This window comes from Curcuma longa, chromosome 2 (assembly GCF_044706935.1).
Source record: "Curcuma longa cultivar G26 ecotype Majalengka, Jawa Barat chromosome 2, ITB_CL_G26_1.1, whole genome shotgun sequence".
Lineage (NCBI taxonomy): Eukaryota > Viridiplantae > Streptophyta > Magnoliopsida > Zingiberales > Zingiberaceae > Curcuma > Curcuma longa.
Window position 1 is genome coordinate 9,952,131 of NC_133862.1, and position 19,693 is coordinate 9,971,823.

The window sequence follows — 19,693 nt, forward strand, 5'->3', positions numbered from 1 at the left end:
ACTATTTTCCCAGTTCCTGCAGCGAATTTAAATTTTTTCAAAAAAAAAAATCTTTTTTTTCATCGTAATTGTCGATTAATTATTAATGTGTGCTATAGAGAGAGAGAGCAAAGCGGCTTCTTGTTGGTGCCTTGGCAATTCAGCCACTAGAATCGAGAAGCGAGCGTCCTCCGCCTCCGTCGATGACCCGCCACGGCGAGCCCCCGTCGGAGCAGCCCTCCGCCACCGCCGAGGAGCAGGCGCTGATTCCCGGCTCCGGAGGCGGAGGCGCAGCCATGCGCCTCATCGTCCCCCTCCAAGGCATCGTCCAGGGGCACGGCGGCGGCGGGCTGGTCCTCGGCTCCCTCCTTCCCTGCGTTCTCTTTTACGCCTTCCAGATGTTCCTGAAGCGCAGCCGCTCACCGCCGCTGAATCCCCCCGCTGACGGCCCTGAGAATCGCGGAGTCGTTCGCTCCTCCTCTCGCAGGCGTCTGCCCGCCCGCGACGCTGCCGTCTCCGCCCGCGCCGCTTTGATCGCCAAATCCGGCGATTCGGCTTATGCTGTTGGGGAGAAGAGGTGCTTGGAGGATCCCTACCATCCTTTCGATAATCCCGATGGGGTTATGCAGCTTGGGCTGGCGGAGAACCGTGTAGCTCTCTCGTCCTCACTCCTCAAATTAGTTTTTTAGGGTTCTTTGGTCTTCAAAGAATTCTTTTTCTTTACATCTTTCCGCTCGTTCAATACAGTTGTCGTTGGATTTGATTGACGACTGGCTTTCCAAAAATTGGAAGGATACGATGCTTCACCAACGGCAGGGCGGCGCATTGAACATTAAGGGATTAGCTACCTACCAGCCCTTTGATGGGTCTTTGGAATTCAAGACGGTGAGCAAATGATCAGTCTTATACTATTGTCTATTGTTAACATGTTTAAGGCATTTTAGGAGAACTTTACTCGAATTTTCTCGCTGTTTTTTCTTTGTGATTTAAAGTGCCTCCTAATTGTGTCTTTACATTGTCTTAGAAGCTAGTTCTGAAGTTATGCTCTATAACACTTTTGATTTTCTTCGTGCGTAAACATTGCTTCAATTGAAGCAGTTGTTATCTGTGGCATTTCTTATTTTCTCTCTTGCAGTTTCATTTCCAGAGTATCATGTTTGTTACTAATCGATGGGCAAGTGATATATTTATTGTAGCCAACTGTTCTCTGGGCACCCATCAATCCTTTTCTCCTTTTGCCTTTGTTGGCTGTATTAAGGACATAATATCTAAAATCATACATCGCTAGGTTTTGATTGAAGAAGCCACGACTAGTTTGTCAAAGTAACCAAGATTAGAGAAGGTTGATATGTAGCATGGTGACAAAACTAATTATAGAGATTCAAGGAGAAGTTCAATCCAACACAAAATGCCAAGGAAATCCTTTGTATAAAGTATATACAAAAGTGCCTCCCTTAACTAAAGGCAGGAGATGTCCCTTTACTTCTTTGCACTCCTTCAATCCCAACATGACCAAAGGTGGAGTACCAATGTCATGTAACAATCTTAGCAAAATCTCAATCAACCCAAAATGCTATGGCCCTTTGGTGCTTCTTTACTCCCTTACAAGTAGATTTCTAATGCATCATCAATACTGATTCTTTAGAAGCATCTAAATGTCTTTTCTTTCACATGGAAGATAATTTCTAATTTTTGTTTGTACTCCAGTAACTTACATTAATCAGATTTATGCTTCTAAGCTTTCTTTGTAAATACCTTCTTTCCATTCCTCAAAACATGTTAAATTATAATTAGTGGATGTGACTTATAATGCTTGTAGATCTTGTGTCTCTTTATTATACCTTTGTCAGCCATTCATGTATCCAGAACAGCCCTAAAATATGAGCCTAAGTATATTGCTAGGCTACTAGTAGTGAATAGTGTGATGCAACAAAAGAATCAAACTTTTAAGAAAATATTATTATGAAGTAGATGATCAAGATGGGAGATTGGAGTCCCTTTTGAAGACAATATTGTAGGGAAGTAATAATCTTATACATAAAAGGAGAAAACTACCTTAATTAACCTATGCTCCTGCAGAAGAAAAATCTGCGAGTGTAATCTTTTTGTCTAAAATTTTAGAAATTTAAATTCCTAATTGGCATAAGTAATTTATTGTTTTTATGCTTTATTAGGGATGTATTTGTTTGCACTATGATGAAGAGGGAACATCAAAAAACTGTTTGCATATGATCTGATAATGTTTTTGCTTAAAGAAATGATGTATGATGATGACATTCTTTATAGTGCTTCCTGTTTACTGAAATTGCTTATGTTTCACTTGTCTTTTTCTTAGTTGATCTAGCACAAGTAGCATACTCTTTGTGATTTGATTTTTTCTTTTCTACTCTGAAATATTTTTTCCAGCAGGCCATTGCTGGACTCATGGGGCAAGTGATGCAAGGGTCAGTCTCGTTTGATCCGTCATGCATAGTATTGACATCAGGTGCAACTCCAGCAATTGAGATTCTCAGCTTTTGCCTAGCAGATACTGGAAATGCATTTCTTGTTCCTTCACCATATCATCCAGGGTAAAATTGATCCTGTGGGATTGCGAACTTCCTTCTACAATTGAGACATCATATTCACAATGTAACATTTCTAACTGCAGGTATGATAGAAATATAAGGTGGCGAGCTGGCATAGAGTTGATACCCGTCCCATGTCGAAGCACTGATAACTTTAACATAAGCGTTGCCTCACTTGAAAGAGCATACACTCAGGCAAAAAATCGAAGTGTAAAAGTGTGTGGAATTCTTTTCTCAAACCCCTCAAACCCAGTGGGCAACTTGCTTCGTACAGAAACACTGCTTGACATTATTGATTTTGCTACTGAGAAGAACATACATGTCATAGCTGATGAAACTTTTGCTGGCTCAATTCACGGAAATGAGGAGTTTGTGAGCATGGCAGAGGTTTTAAACACAGATGGTGTTGATAGAACCAGGGTTCATATTGTTTATTCCTTATCTAAAGTTTTCTCTATTCCAGGCTTCAGGGTTGGTATTGTATACTCCTTCAACGAATGCGTACTTGCAGCAGCCTCCAGATTATCTAGGTTCTCCTCCATTTCTGCTCCAATCCAACACTTACTTATCTCAATGCTCACAGATGTCAAGTTCATTGCAGACTACCTTAAGATGAACAGAGAGAGACTTCGAATAATGTATGCATTGTTGGTCAGCAGCCTAATGGAGTTAGGAGTTCAGTGTGTCAAAAGCACTGGTGGTTTTTACTGTTGGATGGATATGAGCAAGTTCATGAAATCATATAGCGAGAAAGGAGAGTTTGAACTTTGGAAGGTTATGCTTGATTCGGCTAAGATCCACATAACATCTGGAACTACATGTCATTGCATTGAACCTGGATGGTTTCGTTTATGTTTCACAACATTGACTCGAAATGATGTCCCTCTACTTATGGAACGCTTAAAGGGAGTAATCCATAGGCAATAAGTTTATTGAAGCTGAAAGCTAATAAGTTTCTGTGTTGGATAAGTACAAGGCTTCAACATACATAAATGTTTTCGATGCAAGGGAAATCCAAAAGCAAGTCTACTTGACACCCTTTCCAGCAGCCACCGCCAATTTTGTTCGTGTAGGTACTGTTCAATCCTTCAATGTATCTTGCCATATATGTGGTTTATATTAGGAACACTACTGATCTTGTGAAGATTGCTGCTGGGTGATATGATGAATTTTTTACCTACCAGCTTCTGATATATGCCCTTGTTTTGTTGCTATTGCGGAAGAAAGGGAAGCATATGAGCATGCTCTTCGAGTGTTCCTGTAATGAATAAACTGGTTTAGAATGGAGAACCATGAGAGTTTTCAGTTTTGTAATCTATACAAACCTTTATGTGGAAGTAAAGATTGTGTTTGAATACAATCTATTTTCTAGCTCTTGAAATATTTTCTAGTTGAAAGCACTATATTTATGTGGCTAAAATGCTAAAGCAAAGTAGGTTACCATTCTAACATCAGTTTGTTTCCTTCTATAACTTGATTTGCGACATAGCATCATGAGTTCCCCCAGGGTAAAGGTTTTTGCATTGGCAGTGTGTTCGTGGTCGAATTTGTTTAACTGAAATGGTTCAAGGCAGGCAGTCTCTGAAGATGGAGTATGATCTTTGCCATGGTTGTTGAGAAAGCTAGTATCAGGTAAAGAAACTGGGAATAGGTACTTGACAGTAGAAGTGTCTTTGCCAATCTCTGCTTCTGTGCCGCTTGAACTGCTATGATCATCTGTTTCTGATGCAGTGTGAAAGTATTCATTCCAGTAGGAGCCATCCTCACTGAAACTTTCCCAAGCAGCTGCCCTGATGTCGAAAGATCGAGTCGCTTCCATGCCAGGGACTTCATCACTTAGCCCAAAAGTGAAGGCCTCAAGGTCTGATGCAACAGCTTCGCCTTCCTCCACTTCGAACGGATTCAGATAGGGGTTTTTGTTCTTCTCATCGACAAAAGGGTTCATGTAGTGATCTGGTTGGAGTAATGGCACAGAAACCACAAGCTTTGCAGGGGATGGAAGCAAGGCCATGGCCATAGGGGCTGTCTCAATGCTCCAGTCTTTCTTCAGTCTGCCTGGCTTCTCTTCCCAGAGAAAAGGAACAGAAATCTGCTGCTTCTCTCTTCGCGGAACACAGGACTCGGAGCACTCGTTCTTCTCCATTGTTGCAGGTGTTGTGATTCTCTGTGTTGCTTGGTGCCATGGGCAGAAGCAGGTATATATTATCTAGGACTGGATTTGTTGAACTGTTCCTTGATCAAGATGTTCTTGTTCAACTGTACCAATTCTGGAACTCTCGTTTTAGTTCTTAACTGCATCAACTGCTTTCTTCTGAAGTTGAATGTTAGCCTGTTAGGTGTGATCCTCAACTTGAATTTTATAAATAGTTTTAAATTATAACAAATTCATATTTTTTTTTACATAAAAAATGATAAATCCTAGTTAATCCCATTGGGGGATGATCGATCCGATCCTACAGAAGTTTTCTACTGGCCATCAAGGTAAATCGAAAAGTACACATAGCGACCAGCCCAGATGACTAGCATTGCGCTCTTCATTTACAGGAATTTTCACTTTTTTACATAAAAAATGATAAATCCCAGTCAGTCTCTTAGGACTCAATCCCTAGATGTGACTGGTCCGGTCCTATGAAAATTTCCCATCGACCACCAGGATAAATCAAAAAACGCATACGACGGACAATCCAATGCTCAGCATCCTTTGCACTTTTTTTTTTCATAAAGTAATATATACAAATGAGCTTTTGATTTTGTTTGCGCATGCCAAATTGACCCAAACTGAGCCGGCATATGCCACCCGGTTCAGCATTGGGCCCGGTTCGAAGGGACAAGCGATGACCGTGAATACGCCGGCGACGTCGCCAATAAGGCGGAGCCCCCACGCCGGAGGACGAGATCCGAGAGGTGGCTCGTAAGTTCTCTCCGACCAGCCCTTCCAAAAAACGCCCGTCCGCGGCCGCAGGTTCCACATCCTTCTTTCCCTTTCTCATCCTCTACCTTTTTCTTTGCCTCCCTCTTCATCCTATGGGAAATGCACGGCTAGCGAAGCCAACCCTAGCGCCCAAATCCTACTTTTCTTCAGCCGTCGTTGGCATAGCGCCGCAACGCTAACCGAGGGTTCGACTGTATAATGCTGACGCCTGATCTTTGTGTGTTCTTTCAGTTGAAGCATCTTGTCTACTTCATTGTTTGCACTTTTTTTTTTCGTTGAACTAGTTCAGTGGCTATTTTGTTTTGGTCCTGATTGACTACGATGTTTATTGTTCATCAAAGGAGTCATAGCAAAATGTTTTATTTTTAAGCTAAGTATACTGCTGCAGATATTACAAGTTTATAATCATGTCTAAAACCTCTGGAAGATTTCTCATGTTGCCTTTTCCATCACAATAAACCAGTATACAACCTTCGTAGGTTGAAGGAATTTGCATTTGCATCGCCAGCAATTAGTTTCTTTGCCATGATAATGTTAGCGGCTTCAGTTGGGTGATATGCATCCCAAAACACATACTTGTTTCTATCTTTGCAGAGGATGGTGCTGGAGTTGCCATCACGACCTCCGAAGCAGAGAGGAGGAAAGCTTAGGCCACAACAAGGATCATATGCATTTTCAAATCCTGGTAATATAAGCATTTGTTAAGTCAATGCCACTGATTTTTCCTATTTCTTTTTTCTTTGTGGAAATAATGTGTGCTGGAAAGTTGACAAAATGAAACACTTACCGTATTTGTGATAGCTTTGAATGATATCTAGGAAAATGTCGTAGATATTTGCATAAACGAACGTAGATTCGGGACCCAGATCTTCATTTAGCTTGTTGATTGCCCTGATCAACTTCATGTTGTAACCTTGGATTACTGTGTTTGCAGCTGATAAGCACTCCCCTTTTTTCACCAACTTCATTACTCGAAGATACGGTATGCATCCGATAGGTCCTACCCCAACGACTATAAACTTTCTTGCTCCGAGCTCATGCAATCTCTGTTCAAATTTGCAGTAATTAATAAATTGATCAAAATTTCCATGATAGAACAGTTATGCTAACTCTGATTTGCTAGATTGTCTTAACTTTGCTTTTTGACATATCACAGTTCATTCAAACTTTAACATGCTGTCAAAGGATTAATCATGAATAGTTTAAATTATTTTCTCCTTTATTTTGATGATTCATTCTTTGGTTATATCTTCATTACACCAATCAGTGCTACCTAACTCAGATGATAGAATAATTCAAGTTAGATTCTTAGTATAGCATAATTATTTTTTAAAAAAATAAAATAAACTCCAATCACTGATTCTTCTTATGCAATTCAGATCATCTGTAATTTGAATTTGAGCTATTTCAACTTGTTTACGAGAATGTACTAGGTTATAATCCTGGTTCACTTTATCAAAAAAGAAGCTATAAATGTGTCAAGTAATTCTATAACACAGTAACCTTTCATTGCTAGTAGGTACTATTTGTTCTCACCTTTAGATTCAGAGTTATGTTGGAGACCATTATGTCCTGAAGAGCTGTTGGGGCGAGCTTCTTACCTCCAAAGAGATATACGGAGGGCTCGAAGTAGTTCAAGATGTCATTAGACCCTGTTATTATTTGGAAGACGGCGGTCTTTAGGAACTCAGTAGCATTCTTTCCCAGAGTTCTCACCATGTAATCTCTGGTTTCCTCAAAATATTTCACCTGCATGCTCAATGGTATTCTCTCAACCTGAGCATAGTTTGAGTAGAAGCAGATGGACAAAGTTGACATCAAATCCAAAGATTAACACCCATTAGAAGAAACATTTGTGAGTTTGTCACATACAAACAAAGATCCTGTCTCGTCCAATATCCCAGAAGCACCTGAAGCATAGTTGATGCCATTCTGAACTGCAATGCTACTGTCATTGCCGGCTAAGTAGGGTGGAGGGAAAGAATTCTTCCCCAAAGCTTCAACTAGTACAGTCAATGCATTAAATATAGAAAACTTAATAAAGTAATTGATCTCTGGTAAAGCTTCAGTCATCGAGTCAATTTTGAAAGTTACTATCAAACAGATGAGATTGTTATTTAGATAATCAGATAGAATTCTTTTATTTTTTTTTTTGCTGTATGTTCACTTGAATGGCCTTACAGGATGATGGGAAAGTAGAGGTTCAAAGGTTGATCCCAATCTGGTAAAGAAGATGGATTGTTATGTTGGTAAAAAAGCAAATTCTCTTTGTTGCCATGAATGAAAAAGTGAATATGTCTATCTAGGGAAAATCTTCTTAATAAGCAGTGAAAACAATGTTTAATGAAAAGGAAAAATGTAAATGGACCAAGGAAAATTTAATTTTCTTTCTGTCACTGCTTTTGCCTCACTGTCTTTCCAAATTTTGTTCTTGTTTGTTTCCTGCAGTATATAAGAGACATGTGTATATATATACCTATGAGATCACTTGTGGTTCTGCCATTAGTGAATCTTCCTGTAGGTTGGCCGCCAGAAGGCGCGAAATCAATGCCGTAAGGAGGTGAGTTAGCTTTGGAGATGGTGAAGAGATAGTTGTTGTTCCCAACGTCGACGAGGGAGTCGCCGAGGACGAAGGTGGGGTAGCGAACTGCCGGAGGACGAAGGCCAAGTGCAAACAACGGAAGACGATGCAGCACAAGAAGAAGAAGAAGAGGCAGGAACAATGCAACAAATGGTGAAGCCATGAGGTATGCCTTCTGCTGTGTTGATTGCAATGCTTGTGTTCTAATATTAGTTCGCATGGCGACTGGTGCATGCGACTTGCATGCCTTGCGTTGCAGTTTCGACGTGACACAACCATGAAATTTGTCCTTGGGATCCATTTCTGTGTTTGGAACAAGCTCAGTTGATGTGAGGAAGCAAGCAGAAATCCGTTGCAGAGACGAGGGTGGAAAAGAAATGAGGAAACTTTTTCTAAAACGACCTCGAAATTCTCTAAATTATACAACGAGACCGAGTGGACCAGAAAAGATTTAGGCATCGGGCGGAGTGGAGGGAGAGAGGGGTCAAAGCCTCAAAGGAGGAGGAAGAGATGCGTAAAGGAAGCGCGGGGTTTCCACCGTTGGATCTCATGGCGGCGGAGGCCCCTCTGGTGGTGGCTCTCAACTGCCTCGAGGACACCTCACTGGAGCAGGAGGCCCTCGCTGGGGTCGCCACCGTCGAGCACGTCGGCAGCGCGGCGCTCGCCGACGGGCGCATCGAGTCGGCCGCAGCTGTTATCCTGCACTCGCTCTCCCTCTTACCCGGCCCCGCACAGCGCCGCCTCCGCCCTTGGCAGCTCGTCCTCTGCCTCGGCTCCGCCGACCGCGTCATCGACTCCGCCCTCGCCGCTGATCTAGGGCTCCGCCTCGTCCACGTCGACTGCAGCCGAGCCGAGGAGGTGGCTGACACCGTCATGGCCCTGTTTCTCAGCCTCCTCCGCCGGACCCACCTCCTCTCCCGCCCGTCCTCCGCGTCGGCCGGTTGGTTCGGATCGATCCCGCCGCTGTGCCGGGGAATGCGAAGGTGCCGTGGCCTTGTTCTTGGGATCGTTGGCAGGTCGGCCTCTGCAAGTTGCCTGGCCACCAGGAGCCTGGCCTTTAAGATGAGCGTGCTCTACTTCGATGTCCACCACGAGGTATTGACCTATTAGGAACCTTCTTGTTGTTGTCTCTCATATTGTGTTCTGTTTCACAATGTACTTTTGACCTATCTGTTTTCTGAGAAATGGGCCTTTACAAGTTGCTAATATGAACATTCCTTTACTGTTTAAGTTTGATTTTTTCCTTGTTCAATAAATCCGATTGAACATTGCTACTTGTTAAGCAAAATCCCTGTTCCTGCACTCAAAATAGTAGGCAACTCGTCGTTGAGTTTCCCTTCTACCGGTCAATATTTTGGCCAATCTATATCCACTAGACATGCAACATTTGATATGAATGACTAGCTAAGGTAGTGTGGTTTATTATGTGATAATTACTCACATCCATTGTCAGATTTTAGTGCTGCATATTCTGAGAGCTCCATGCTAATTTCTCTGTGATATCCTCAAATGAAATTTTGACACACAATCTGATCATAATAAACTCTAGTCAGTGTGCTAGAGGGTTTAGGTTTTCGTGTTTATATCTTAACAAATAATAAGTTGAATGGTCCTTTGAGTTATGGATTTGATCTGTAGAAGTGAAATAGAATTTCATTTTCATGATTACAGAATCCAAGGAAGCCCTTGGTAGTTTTCTCTAGCTTGATGCGATGAAAATAAGACTGTTATGCGTGTATTAATTATCTTACCATTCAATTGTTTAAAATTTCGTGACTTTTATTCTGTTTTTGAACATCTGTGAAGGTGAAAGATAAATCAGGACGGTCTGCTATTGCATTTCCTTCTGCTGCTCGAAGAATGGACACCCTAAATGATTTACTGGCAGCAAGTGATCTTGTTTCACTTCACTGTTCACTCTCAGATGCTACCATGCATATTCTTGATGCAGAATGCCTGCAACATATAAAGCCTGGTAAACTGTTTGATATAATTTGACTATTTGGAGGACTATATGTTTCTTTCAGTTCTGGTTGTCTGCCTAATTTAATCACAATCTAAAATAGTTAAGTATCTGTTTTTCCACAGGTGCTTTTATAGTGAATACAGGTAGCAGTCAATTGATAGATGATCGTGCACTGAAACAACTATTGATTAATGGTACCATAGCTGGTTGTGCATTAGACGGTGCTGAGGGGCCACAATGGATGGAAGCATGGGTAAGAGTACAACTGCATAAGATCTAATGCATCAATGGTGTAACATATGTGAGCCATAAGTGTAAAGATAAGGAACACAAGATTAATAGTTCTCATAATAGGTACTTAATGCATCAATATACCTAAGAGTTTACTATTTGTGTTTTATGTTTGCGACCAGAAGTGAGTTCTTTGAGCATGTTCTCATATGCTGATGCATAAGACTGGACTTTTTATTAAAAACATGCACAAAAATTACGTTCATTTAATTGCATCTTTTACTATATTGTGTGCTCAACTTAGCCAATTCCAGATGTATTATTGTTATGGAGTGCCACATATACATGTTGAACAAGGTACGACTCTAGCTTATTTTGCTTTGTACTTGTCAGGAGAAGATGCAGGTAATGCAGATACTCACATATGCTTTTTTGAAGTTTTGGGCTATCCTTCTGAATTTTGTCTTTCTTATATCTTCTTTCCTATTTGCTTACATTACATATTATAAAATGAAAATATGACACATTGCTACAACTCATTTTTCTCCTGCTCTGAAGTTTTGTTTTAATCCATTTTCAGGTAAGGGAGATGCCAAATGTGCTAATTCTTCCTCGCAGTGCAGATTATAGTGAGGAAGTATGGATGGAAATAAGGGAAAAAGCAATCACCATATTGCAGTCATTTTTCCTTGATGGAATTGTACCTGATTATGCTATATCTGATGAAGATGAAATGATAAGTGGAATTGTATGTGAAGATGAGCAGACAAAGAAGGAAGTAAAAGAAACTCAAACTCAGCAGGTTCATGGTCTTGAACAGCAGATAAATGAGAGCCACTTGACTTCAGAATACATCTACAAGAAGGATAACCATGAATTTAACAATTCTCATGTTTCAGCTATTTCCGAAAATGTAGGCTCTATAACTGAAGGCAGGCATAGTGCAACAGGTAAAAAGGGTAAGAAGAGACCTGCTCGCCGAAGATCCCACCAGGAGCCAGATGATTTTTCAGCAGGAGAGAGTGATACTAGTTATACATCAGATCAAGATGATGATACTGCAACAAGTGGAAGGGAGAAAGTGTTAGGTTCTGGTTCTAGGTTAACTTCTCCTGAGGATCCTAGAAATAAACTAATGTGCACCTCTGAACATACACTAGACTCGTCACCAAAACAGGTGGCAGTAAATGCAGAAGTTAAAGAAAATTCTGTTCAACTGCTGAAAGATGGTTTCATCATAGCCCTACGTGCAAGAGATTGTCAAGGATATCATGTCTCTAGACAAAGAAATCCAAGAGGCGGCTGGTTCCTTGATACAATGTCAAACATATCAAAGAGGGATCCGGCTGCAGAATTCCTTGTTTGCTTTAGAAGCAAGGTATTTATATACAAAATAGTTTTTAGTGTTGTTGAATGAAATGCCACTTCATCTCTCTTATTAGCACTTACCATCTCTAGGGCATAATCGGGTTGCGGTCTTTATCTTCTGGTGGAAAACTCTTACAGGTCAGTAATTGCATTTAATGTCTGGAAACTTTCAATTAATGTTTAAACAATTTACCGATTTATTCGGCCAATGAGCGTTTGCTTTGGCTACAAATACACAACTTCCATATAACTTCATGTTTTGCATGGCACCAGATCAATAGGAGAATGGAGTTTGTATTTGCAAGTCATAATTTCGATGTGTGGGAGGCTTGGACTCTGCATGGTTCTACCTTGGAACAATGTAAACTAGTCAACTGCAAAAAACCATCGGTATGCACCTATTTGCATTATCCATACGGGACACAGGCCATCCTATTAACAGCGTCTATTTGATACTCGATATTACAAACCACAAACTAATTCGTGGAATTCATAACAACCAGTTTCAAACTTTGTTCATCAAGCATTACTTTTCTGCAGAATCTTGATGCTTTATATAATCATAATTCTGGATTTGTGCTCATTCTGATCATCCTCAATTTACATCCGCTATTCGTTACTCTTCCGTGATTTTGATGACATTTTGTTTGTTTCATCATGTGTAGGTTGTCCTGGAAGTAAGCATAGAGATCCTTGCAACTGTTAATGAAGATGGCGTTACTAGATGGATCGATTAAGTTGTTTATTATAAAAGTTGCTTGGATAGAATCGAGTATCCTTGTCTTTCTAATCTTTCTTGTGTTTTCTTTTTGCTGACTCTTGTAGTTGCTTTGAAGTTTAGGAAATGGTTGCTGAATGTGTTTGCTAGTCGTTATGTATCTTTCTTTGCAAACATTAAACTTCAGTGAAGTTTTCTGTAAACATTAATTGCTCAAAATCTCAATGTCGAAGCTGTTGCCTCCTTGTTTGTTTCCTTCTACCTTCCTCCCAGAGGCCTTTTATGTCCCTGTAAGAAAAAATAAGAAACTTTGAGGGGGTAAAAGAAAACTTAGTTGTTCACAAGGTCTAACTCTTGAGATTTCGGTCCCTGAAAGAAAACAAAAGAAGCTTGAAAGGGGAAAAAAGAAAAACCATTTATTTAAGAATATGTTGTTAAAAGTTATGGGTTAAAATAAAATTTCAAATTGCACTGCTCACAGAGTTTGCCTATTACGGTTGACACGTATCACTAATCATTAACATCACTGACGTGGACGCTTTACGTGCCAACTACTTCTGCATGCATGACACGTAGCACGCTTTAGATTCTGTCACCTTATCCACCTGCCACTACTTATGCATGCATGACACGTAGCACGCTTTAGATTCTTATATAAATCGCTCACTCCCCCAAGCCGTCTTCGAATCCATCGACGTATCTAGTCTACCAATTAAATATTAGCAGTAGCAACGGGATGCAATCGGCGGCGGAGAAGACGAAGGATGCGGCAAGCAAAGCGAAGGAGAAGGTGAAGGAGTTCGCCGGGAAGGCGGAGGGGACGGCAGAGGCCGCCGCGGCCCGGACGCCGGAGGAGCGCGCGGCCGCGAAGGAACGGGCCAAGGCGAGGGAGAAGGAGGCCGAGGCGGAGTACCACGAGGAGAAGGCGGAGCACCGGGAGGAGGCCGCTGCAAAACACGGCATCGCCGGCGTGCCCCTTGCCGGCACGGGACACCGTCACCACCACCACCACCACCACCGCCCGGTGGGAGCGGACCAAACTTATCGGACGTCCGGCGGAAAGTACCTGTAACTTTCTAGGAAAATGTAATATCTGCACTTCTCAAATAAATAAATAAATAAATAATGTGTAGGTTTTCGTATCAAAATGTTTGAAGTTTTCAAAATAAATAAATAGTTGAAATTTGGAACCGTATTAGTAAAAACAAAAGCAACCTAAGATCCAATTTTAGTAATTTAATTCTTTTAGATCATAAAAATTAAGTAATTTAATTCTTTTAAAAAATAGTACTTTAAAAGTACCATGGGGTGGTGGCGCAGTTGGCTAGCGCGTAGGTCTCATAGCTTCTGAGAAATCCTGAGGTCGAGAGTTCTAGAGCCTCTCTCACCCCATAATTTAGTTTTTTACTATAGTTTTACAAGATCCTAAAAATTCAGTAATATAATTTCTCCTATAATATAGTAATCCAAAAGGCAGCATGGGGTGGTGGCGCAGTTGGCTAGCGCGTAGGTCTCATAGCTTCTGAGAAATCCTGAGGTCGAGAGTTCGAGCCTCTCTCACCCCATATTTTTTTTTCTATTTTTAATTCTGCACCAAAAAAAAAAAAAAATTCGCCGATGCGGTAATTAAATTAGACATTCGATCGACAAAGCTGTGATGCACGAGGAATCAAATCTTCAGTAATTAAAGTAGACATTCGATAAAACTGTTGATTCGTTGCCTTAATTTTACTGAACAGGCGTTCAAATGTCTTCTTCCTTCCATTATTTATTCTGAATAAAGCAGAGAACTCTGTCTTCCTTTACAAATTGCACTGATCTCATGGTTCTCGCTCGGTGGTTACTTTTGCAGGAAGAGGACAATCTGCCAAAAGATGGTTGAAAAGAAATAGCATTTGATACAGTTGAAAGAGAGCAGCACCTTAGAACAGGGGCAGGGAGGAGAACCTTTCTCCTCTCTCCCGATGGCCTCGGCTAGCTCCGGCGGTTGCTGCTGAGCTGCAAGGCCAGCAACAACCGAAAAATCATACTGTTTGAAGAAGTGGTTTCTTGTTGGTGAGATTAAAAAGGAAGAAAAAAAATGTTGTGTTATCTGCGTTTTTCTCTTACCTACCTCGATGACAAGAGAATTCTGTCCTCCCTCAGCTGCCAACGTCGACAAACTCAACGTTGCGCGTCAAATCAACTGCCAATTATTGTAGTTTCCATTGAGATAGATCAACAATGTATCTGCTAAGAAGAGCCCCTTTCCATGGCCATGGCCTTCGAAGCATCATGGCGCAGCTTCTCCGCTCTGCTTATGCCGCTACTCTTCCTCCTCCTGGCCCAGACTGCTCAGCTACGGAGTAATCTCAAAGGTAGAATTTGTCAAACACCTTGAGGCATCTCCACATGATCGGTCCCACGACCATTTGTGAGGAAGTAAATCAGGAAACTGTAGTTGGTCACGACGTAAGAGGGTATTGTTTGACTTCCAGGATTCAAACTCTTATCCTCTTCTGCAACTCTGCTATGTCCCAAAGACAACATGAGTAATCTCAATTGAGGTTAAATAAGCACAGCTCTCTATTATTTATAGAACTTTATATATATATATATATATATATATATATATATATATTTATGAATTAGTTTTTTTGTAAATTGTATATTAAGTAAAGCTTGTAAAAAATATTTTTTAATGAATAAAAATAAAATCTTACTTTTTTTAATTGTAAATATAAAATGAAAATAGAACTACCAAACAGCTGGCTTAGATCGACTACAAGTCAATTTCCAATTGTTGACTTGTTGTAGTTTCCCTTACGAAAGATGAAGGAGATATCTGCCAAGAACAGCTCTCTCTCCCTTTGCATGGCCATGGCCAGGCAAAGCATCATGGCGCAGCTTCTCCGCTTTGCTTCTGCCGCTGCTCTTCCTCCTTCTGTCCCACGTTGCTGTTACAGCTACGGGGCAGCAGCAGCGTAGCCAAGAAGCTTGTCCTCCCTTCTCTTGTGGTCTGCTGCACAATATCAGCCACCCATTTCGTCGAACAACTGATCCACCTCAGTGCGGGGATCGGAGGTACGAGCTCACCTGCGAGGGCAACAAATCCACCATCTCCATCGGCTCCACCCACTACTTGATCACTCAGATTAGTCACAGAGGTCGTACGGATACAACAGCATCAGCTTGGTGGATCCGAATTTCGCAGGTGGAAGCTGTGGCCTCCCTTCCCAATCTTTGACGCCCTCGGATGATTATTTCAGCTCCGACATATTTTCTCCCGCGGGAAATGTTTGGGCAAGTTTCATGAACTGCACGAGAAGAATCGAGGGCCAGATTTCGTATCGACCTGTTCCTTGCTTGAGCAACAACAACACTTTTGTCTATGTCTTCATTGCAGATGGCGGAAATAGATTGTCATACCTTTATCCATCATGTCGTTTTCTGTCGATGATTCCAGCGAAAGATGACGAGTCCTCAACGAGGGATGCATTCCGCATTCTACAGAAGGGTTTTGATTTGGGATTCTATGAAGCGTCGAATGATTGGAAAAGCATAATCCACCAATGTGCGATTGAATCCAAAAGGTAATTGAATGCCTTGTTCTCGTGCTGTTCTTTCCATAGAAAAGTTGCTAATCAACCAGTGACTGATAAAGCCATTCATCCACACTTTGCTCTTCTTTTTCCCTTTTTTCCCTTTACTGAATAGTGTTCAAATTGCATACAGCTATCTGACTGCTTTATTCAATTAATCTCATGCAGCTTGTTCTTTGATCTACTAAGAGGCAAGCACATGCTCTCCCAAGTTTACTTCCTCCCCTATAGTGAGATACACTTTGCATTTTGCATAGGAGACCACTACCAAAGGGCTTTCATTACTCAAATCACAATTGCAGTGGTGGTATTCATCCAGATTGTGCAGCTCTTAGCAGGTACATGGATCTTCCTCTTGTTAGCCCTCCCTATAATCCAATCCAATCCAATCCTTGTATTTGAAAGTAACAACACTTAGTTTTTCTTTATGCAGTTTTCTTTATACTCGGCCGAATTGTCATAGCACCTATGATAGTTTGGTTCTTGCTTGGTTACAAACTATGGAACAGGCGAGTCTCAGTTGACCTTATAGAGAAGTTTCTTCGGCGCCAGGAAACGCTGATGCCGACGAGATATGCCTACTCTGAACTCATAGCCATCACAAGGCACTTTAGAGAGAAGCTCGGCCAAGGAGGCTTTGGCTCAGTCTTCAAAGGGGAACTTCTAGGGGGTCGTTTTGTTGCAGTTAAGATGTTGAGCAACTCCAAATGCAATGGCGATGACTTCATCAATGAAGTTTCCACATTAGGTAGGATTCATCATGTGAATGTGGTGCGGCTAGTTGGATATTGTTCAGACGGATCAAAGAGAGCTTTGGTTTATGAGTACATGCCTAATGGCTCACTTGATAAGTACATTTTTGCTCCCAATGGAACCAATGGTCACTCTTTTACCTCTGAAAAACTCATTCAAATAGCAATTGGAATTGCACGGGGCATCGATTACTTACATCAAGGATGTGATATGCAGATTCTACACTTTGACATCAAGCCTCATAATATACTCATAGACCATAATTTCACTCCGAAAGATCTCTGACTTTGGACTCGCAAAATTATACCCAAAGACAAATGCTTTAGTATCAATCAGTGCTGCAAGAGGAACAATAGGCTATATTGCTCCGGAGTTGATATCTAGAAGCTTTGGAAAAATCTCTTTCAAATCAGATGTGTATAGTTTCGGAATGCTACTAATGGAAATGGCTGGAAGGCGAAGAAATGTGGATCCTCACGCAGGGAATTCAAGTCGAGTTTACTATCCATCATGGGTTTATGATAAATTGACTCAACCTGCACAAGAGGTCGAAGTTGACAGCGAGTTTGAGATACAAAACTTGGAGAAGAAATTGGCAATAGTTGGATTGTGGTGTATTCAAATGAGGCCGTTTGATAGGCCAACTATGACTAGAGTTATTGAGATGTTAGAAGTTGATGATGTTGACTGCCTTTCGATTCCACCTAAGCCTTTCTTTTCATCAGGGGAGGGGATTCATCTGATACAAACAAAACTTAGCTTAGGTTCAATTTCCATAGTGAGTTATCTGTGGTTTCAGAGTGAACAACTATATGTTTTTCTACGCTTATTATATTATTATTTCTTGGTATTTATTGTATGCTTGATAAACTGGCAATATGAAAAATAACTTGTTTTATGGATGTCACCCGGATTGGATTGTAGTACGTATTTATAATATTTTGATAATTGTTATTGACTTGTTTATTATAGATTTTATTGTATTTTAAAAATTATATTTGTAGTAGGTATGGAAGTTTTGATTGGATGGATTAGACAGGAAGACTTGACAGATTGAAAACATTGGACAGAAAGTCATGGGGTCGAGGATACTAGACAGGAAGCCGTGGGGGTCGAGGACATGAGGCGAAAGTCTAGATGGGATCGAGGATCGAAGATCTAGTAGAACTCCTAAAAGTCAAGATCAGTTGAGCAAAAGTCTAAATATGTCGGGTGGATCATGGTTTGACATTAAATAAATTCTCTCGACCAGAGTAGTGAGGATGCACTATTAAAAAGAGAGCAGTAGGCATTGGTCCAACTTAAGATTTCATAGAAGACCGAAAGTTTAGATCAAACTGTAAGCTGTCGTTCATACTCATTATATTATGCTTGTGCTAACACGGTTGTAGGAAACAAAAAGTAAAACACAAACTAAAATTGGGGTAGATCCGGGCATTTGAAAAGGGTTCCCTACGCTTGTAAAGGGTTTCAGGTGCCTGGATGGGGTAGAACACAACGAGCAACTGAGTTGGCAGATTTTCCACACCAACATCCAGACACCTAGAAGGGATTCAGGCGCTCGAAAAAGGATAAGTCATAGCCAAAGTGAAGTTTGATTCAGTAGCCACCACGTCAGCAATCTAAGTGTCTGAAAATAGATAAATCAGCGATAAGATCAGATTGGATTAACCTTGTTGGAGGCGCTCGAAAGTGGATTCAGGCATCTGAATAACCCTATAAAGTATGGTTCGACTAGAGCTGCAGAACAACTCCTTCTTCGATTGTCCAAGTGCTACTCTACAAATCCAAGTTTCCAAGCCAACTTGCTCAAGCTTCGATGGCGCAACGACACCGTGAAACGGCTACGAGCTCAAACAGATTTAAAATTTGCTAATACTTTGTTAGTTGTTTTTCTTTTATACTTTTCTTTTGTGCTCTTAATCTATAAGACCTTGGTGTAGTAGCCAAGCGGTTGCACACGAACCAAATAAAAAATAATTGTATTTCTTTATTGATGTATTTGTTATTTCCGCTGTAATGACTTTAAATTTGAATATTTTTTGAATGTGTACGAAGTGCGTTATTCATCCCTCTCGACTTTCTAATCCAACAAAGCTAACTCAATTTTGAGATTTAAGATTTAAAAAAAAAAAACTTGAAAAAGAATTGATGCGATGCATGATGCCCTCGCATTCTCTCTTGCTGTCCTCTAAGATGTAAAATAAGTAATAGAAAGAAATTTAAAAAGAAATAAGTAATGAAAGAATTAAAATGATTAGTTATCTATTTATTATTGCTCTACTTAAGCATCGATATAAAAGATTTTTTATATTGTAAAATTGATTTTTCAATGAATAAAAATTTAAAAAATTGAACTTTTTATTTTTAAATATTAATTGATCAAGTGTTATTCTTCATTGTAAATTTAAATATTGCTAGTGGCTTTTATAAATAGAATTACCAAACAGCTTATCTAAAAGTTAATTTTTAATTGATTAAGAGCTTTCCATAAGCCAAGCCTAGTCAAACATGCTTTACGTTTCCTTATCCATTCGCCAGGAAAAAAAATTATCTTATTAAATAATAGATATTAATTTAATATAAACCATTTAATTTTTTTAACATAAAACTTTTACGGAGTCATTGTCAAGAAAATAAACTTTGAGAAGGGAACAAAATAGAAAGAAAAAAAAACGAATTAAGTAAGAAAATCACCTTAATTATCATCCAGGATTTCCTTGCTTGCTTGAAGTGCCTGGCCCGACACGCAGTCAACATTGACTAAAGTCGTTGCTTGCCCACTACAAGTCAACGTTGACTGACAAGTAAACGTGATTGCTTGCAGATCAATTTCCAATTGGTGAGCAAGGAATGAATTGACATAATTAATCTTGTTGTATGTAAAAAAAAACAATGATATTTGCTACATACAATCAGAATCTATGCATTTAGACAAACACCTCAAAGAAATGCTACGAAGCATATGCATCTCGATGAAAAGCTATAACACAAACAGCTTAATCAACAAGACAATC

The 19,693-nt window shown here is 40.4% G+C and overlaps 5 protein-coding genes, 1 non-coding gene and 1 pseudogene across 7 annotated transcripts; 5 read left to right on the forward strand and 2 right to left on the reverse strand.

Moving 5' to 3' along the window:
• The first annotated feature begins 136 nt into the window (after positions 1-136).
• Positions 137-3,910, forward strand: LOC141821237 (1-aminocyclopropane-1-carboxylate synthase 6-like). Of its 2 annotated transcripts, none has more exons than XM_074708638.1 (4): positions 137-629; positions 727-864; positions 2,386-2,549; positions 2,630-3,910. In XM_074708638.1, exons 1-4 carry the CDS (start codon positions 183-185, stop codon positions 3,471-3,473), a joined length of 1,593 nt encoding a protein of 530 aa, XP_074564739.1. In that variant the 5' UTR covers positions 137-182; the 3' UTR covers positions 3,474-3,910. The 2 variants fall into 2 exon arrangements, with proteins under 2 accessions (XP_074564739.1, XP_074564740.1); XM_074708639.1 differs by having other exon boundaries at positions 2,389-2,549.
• LOC141821571 (uncharacterized) lies at positions 3,724-4,715 on the reverse strand. The gene is made up of 2 exons (XM_074708957.1): positions 3,988-4,715; positions 3,724-3,804 (listed from the first exon to the last, which is right to left on the reverse strand). Exons 1-2 carry the CDS (start codon positions 4,687-4,689, stop codon positions 3,724-3,726), a joined length of 783 nt encoding a protein of 260 aa, XP_074565058.1. The 5' UTR covers positions 4,690-4,715.
• Positions 4,716-5,927: 1,212 nt separating this feature from the next.
• LOC141821572 (GDSL esterase/lipase At5g41890) lies at positions 5,928-8,360 on the reverse strand. Its single transcript, XM_074708958.1, has 5 exons — positions 7,955-8,360; positions 7,351-7,481; positions 7,015-7,254; positions 6,266-6,524; positions 5,928-6,160 (listed from the first exon to the last, which is right to left on the reverse strand). Exons 1-5 carry the CDS (start codon positions 8,358-8,360, stop codon positions 5,928-5,930), a joined length of 1,269 nt encoding a protein of 422 aa, XP_074565059.1.
• Positions 8,361-8,568: 208 nt separating this feature from the next.
• On the forward strand, positions 8,569-12,577 carry LOC141821278 (C-terminal binding protein AN-like). The gene is made up of 7 exons (XM_074708686.1): positions 8,569-9,154; positions 9,866-10,034; positions 10,148-10,278; positions 10,837-11,634; positions 11,715-11,762; positions 11,898-12,014; positions 12,290-12,577. The coding sequence occupies exons 1-7, from the start codon at positions 8,570-8,572 to the stop codon at positions 12,359-12,361; spliced, it is 1,920 nt and encodes a 639-aa protein (XP_074564787.1). The 5' UTR covers position 8,569; the 3' UTR covers positions 12,362-12,577.
• Positions 12,578-13,046: 469 nt separating this feature from the next.
• Positions 13,047-13,414, forward strand: LOC141816781 (uncharacterized). The gene has a single exon (XM_074704517.1). It carries the CDS (start codon positions 13,079-13,081, stop codon positions 13,412-13,414), a length of 336 nt encoding a protein of 111 aa, XP_074560618.1. The 5' UTR covers positions 13,047-13,078.
• Positions 13,415-13,822: 408 nt separating this feature from the next.
• Positions 13,823-13,907, forward strand: TRNAM-CAU (transfer RNA methionine (anticodon CAU)). Its single transcript is given in 2 exon segments — positions 13,823-13,860; positions 13,872-13,907. It is a non-coding gene; the product is annotated as a tRNA-Met (tRNA).
• A 1,246-nt stretch (positions 13,908-15,153) lies between these two features.
• Positions 15,154-17,480, forward strand: LOC141821042 (rust resistance kinase Lr10-like; annotated as a pseudogene).
• Positions 17,481-19,693: the final 2,213 nt, after the last annotated feature.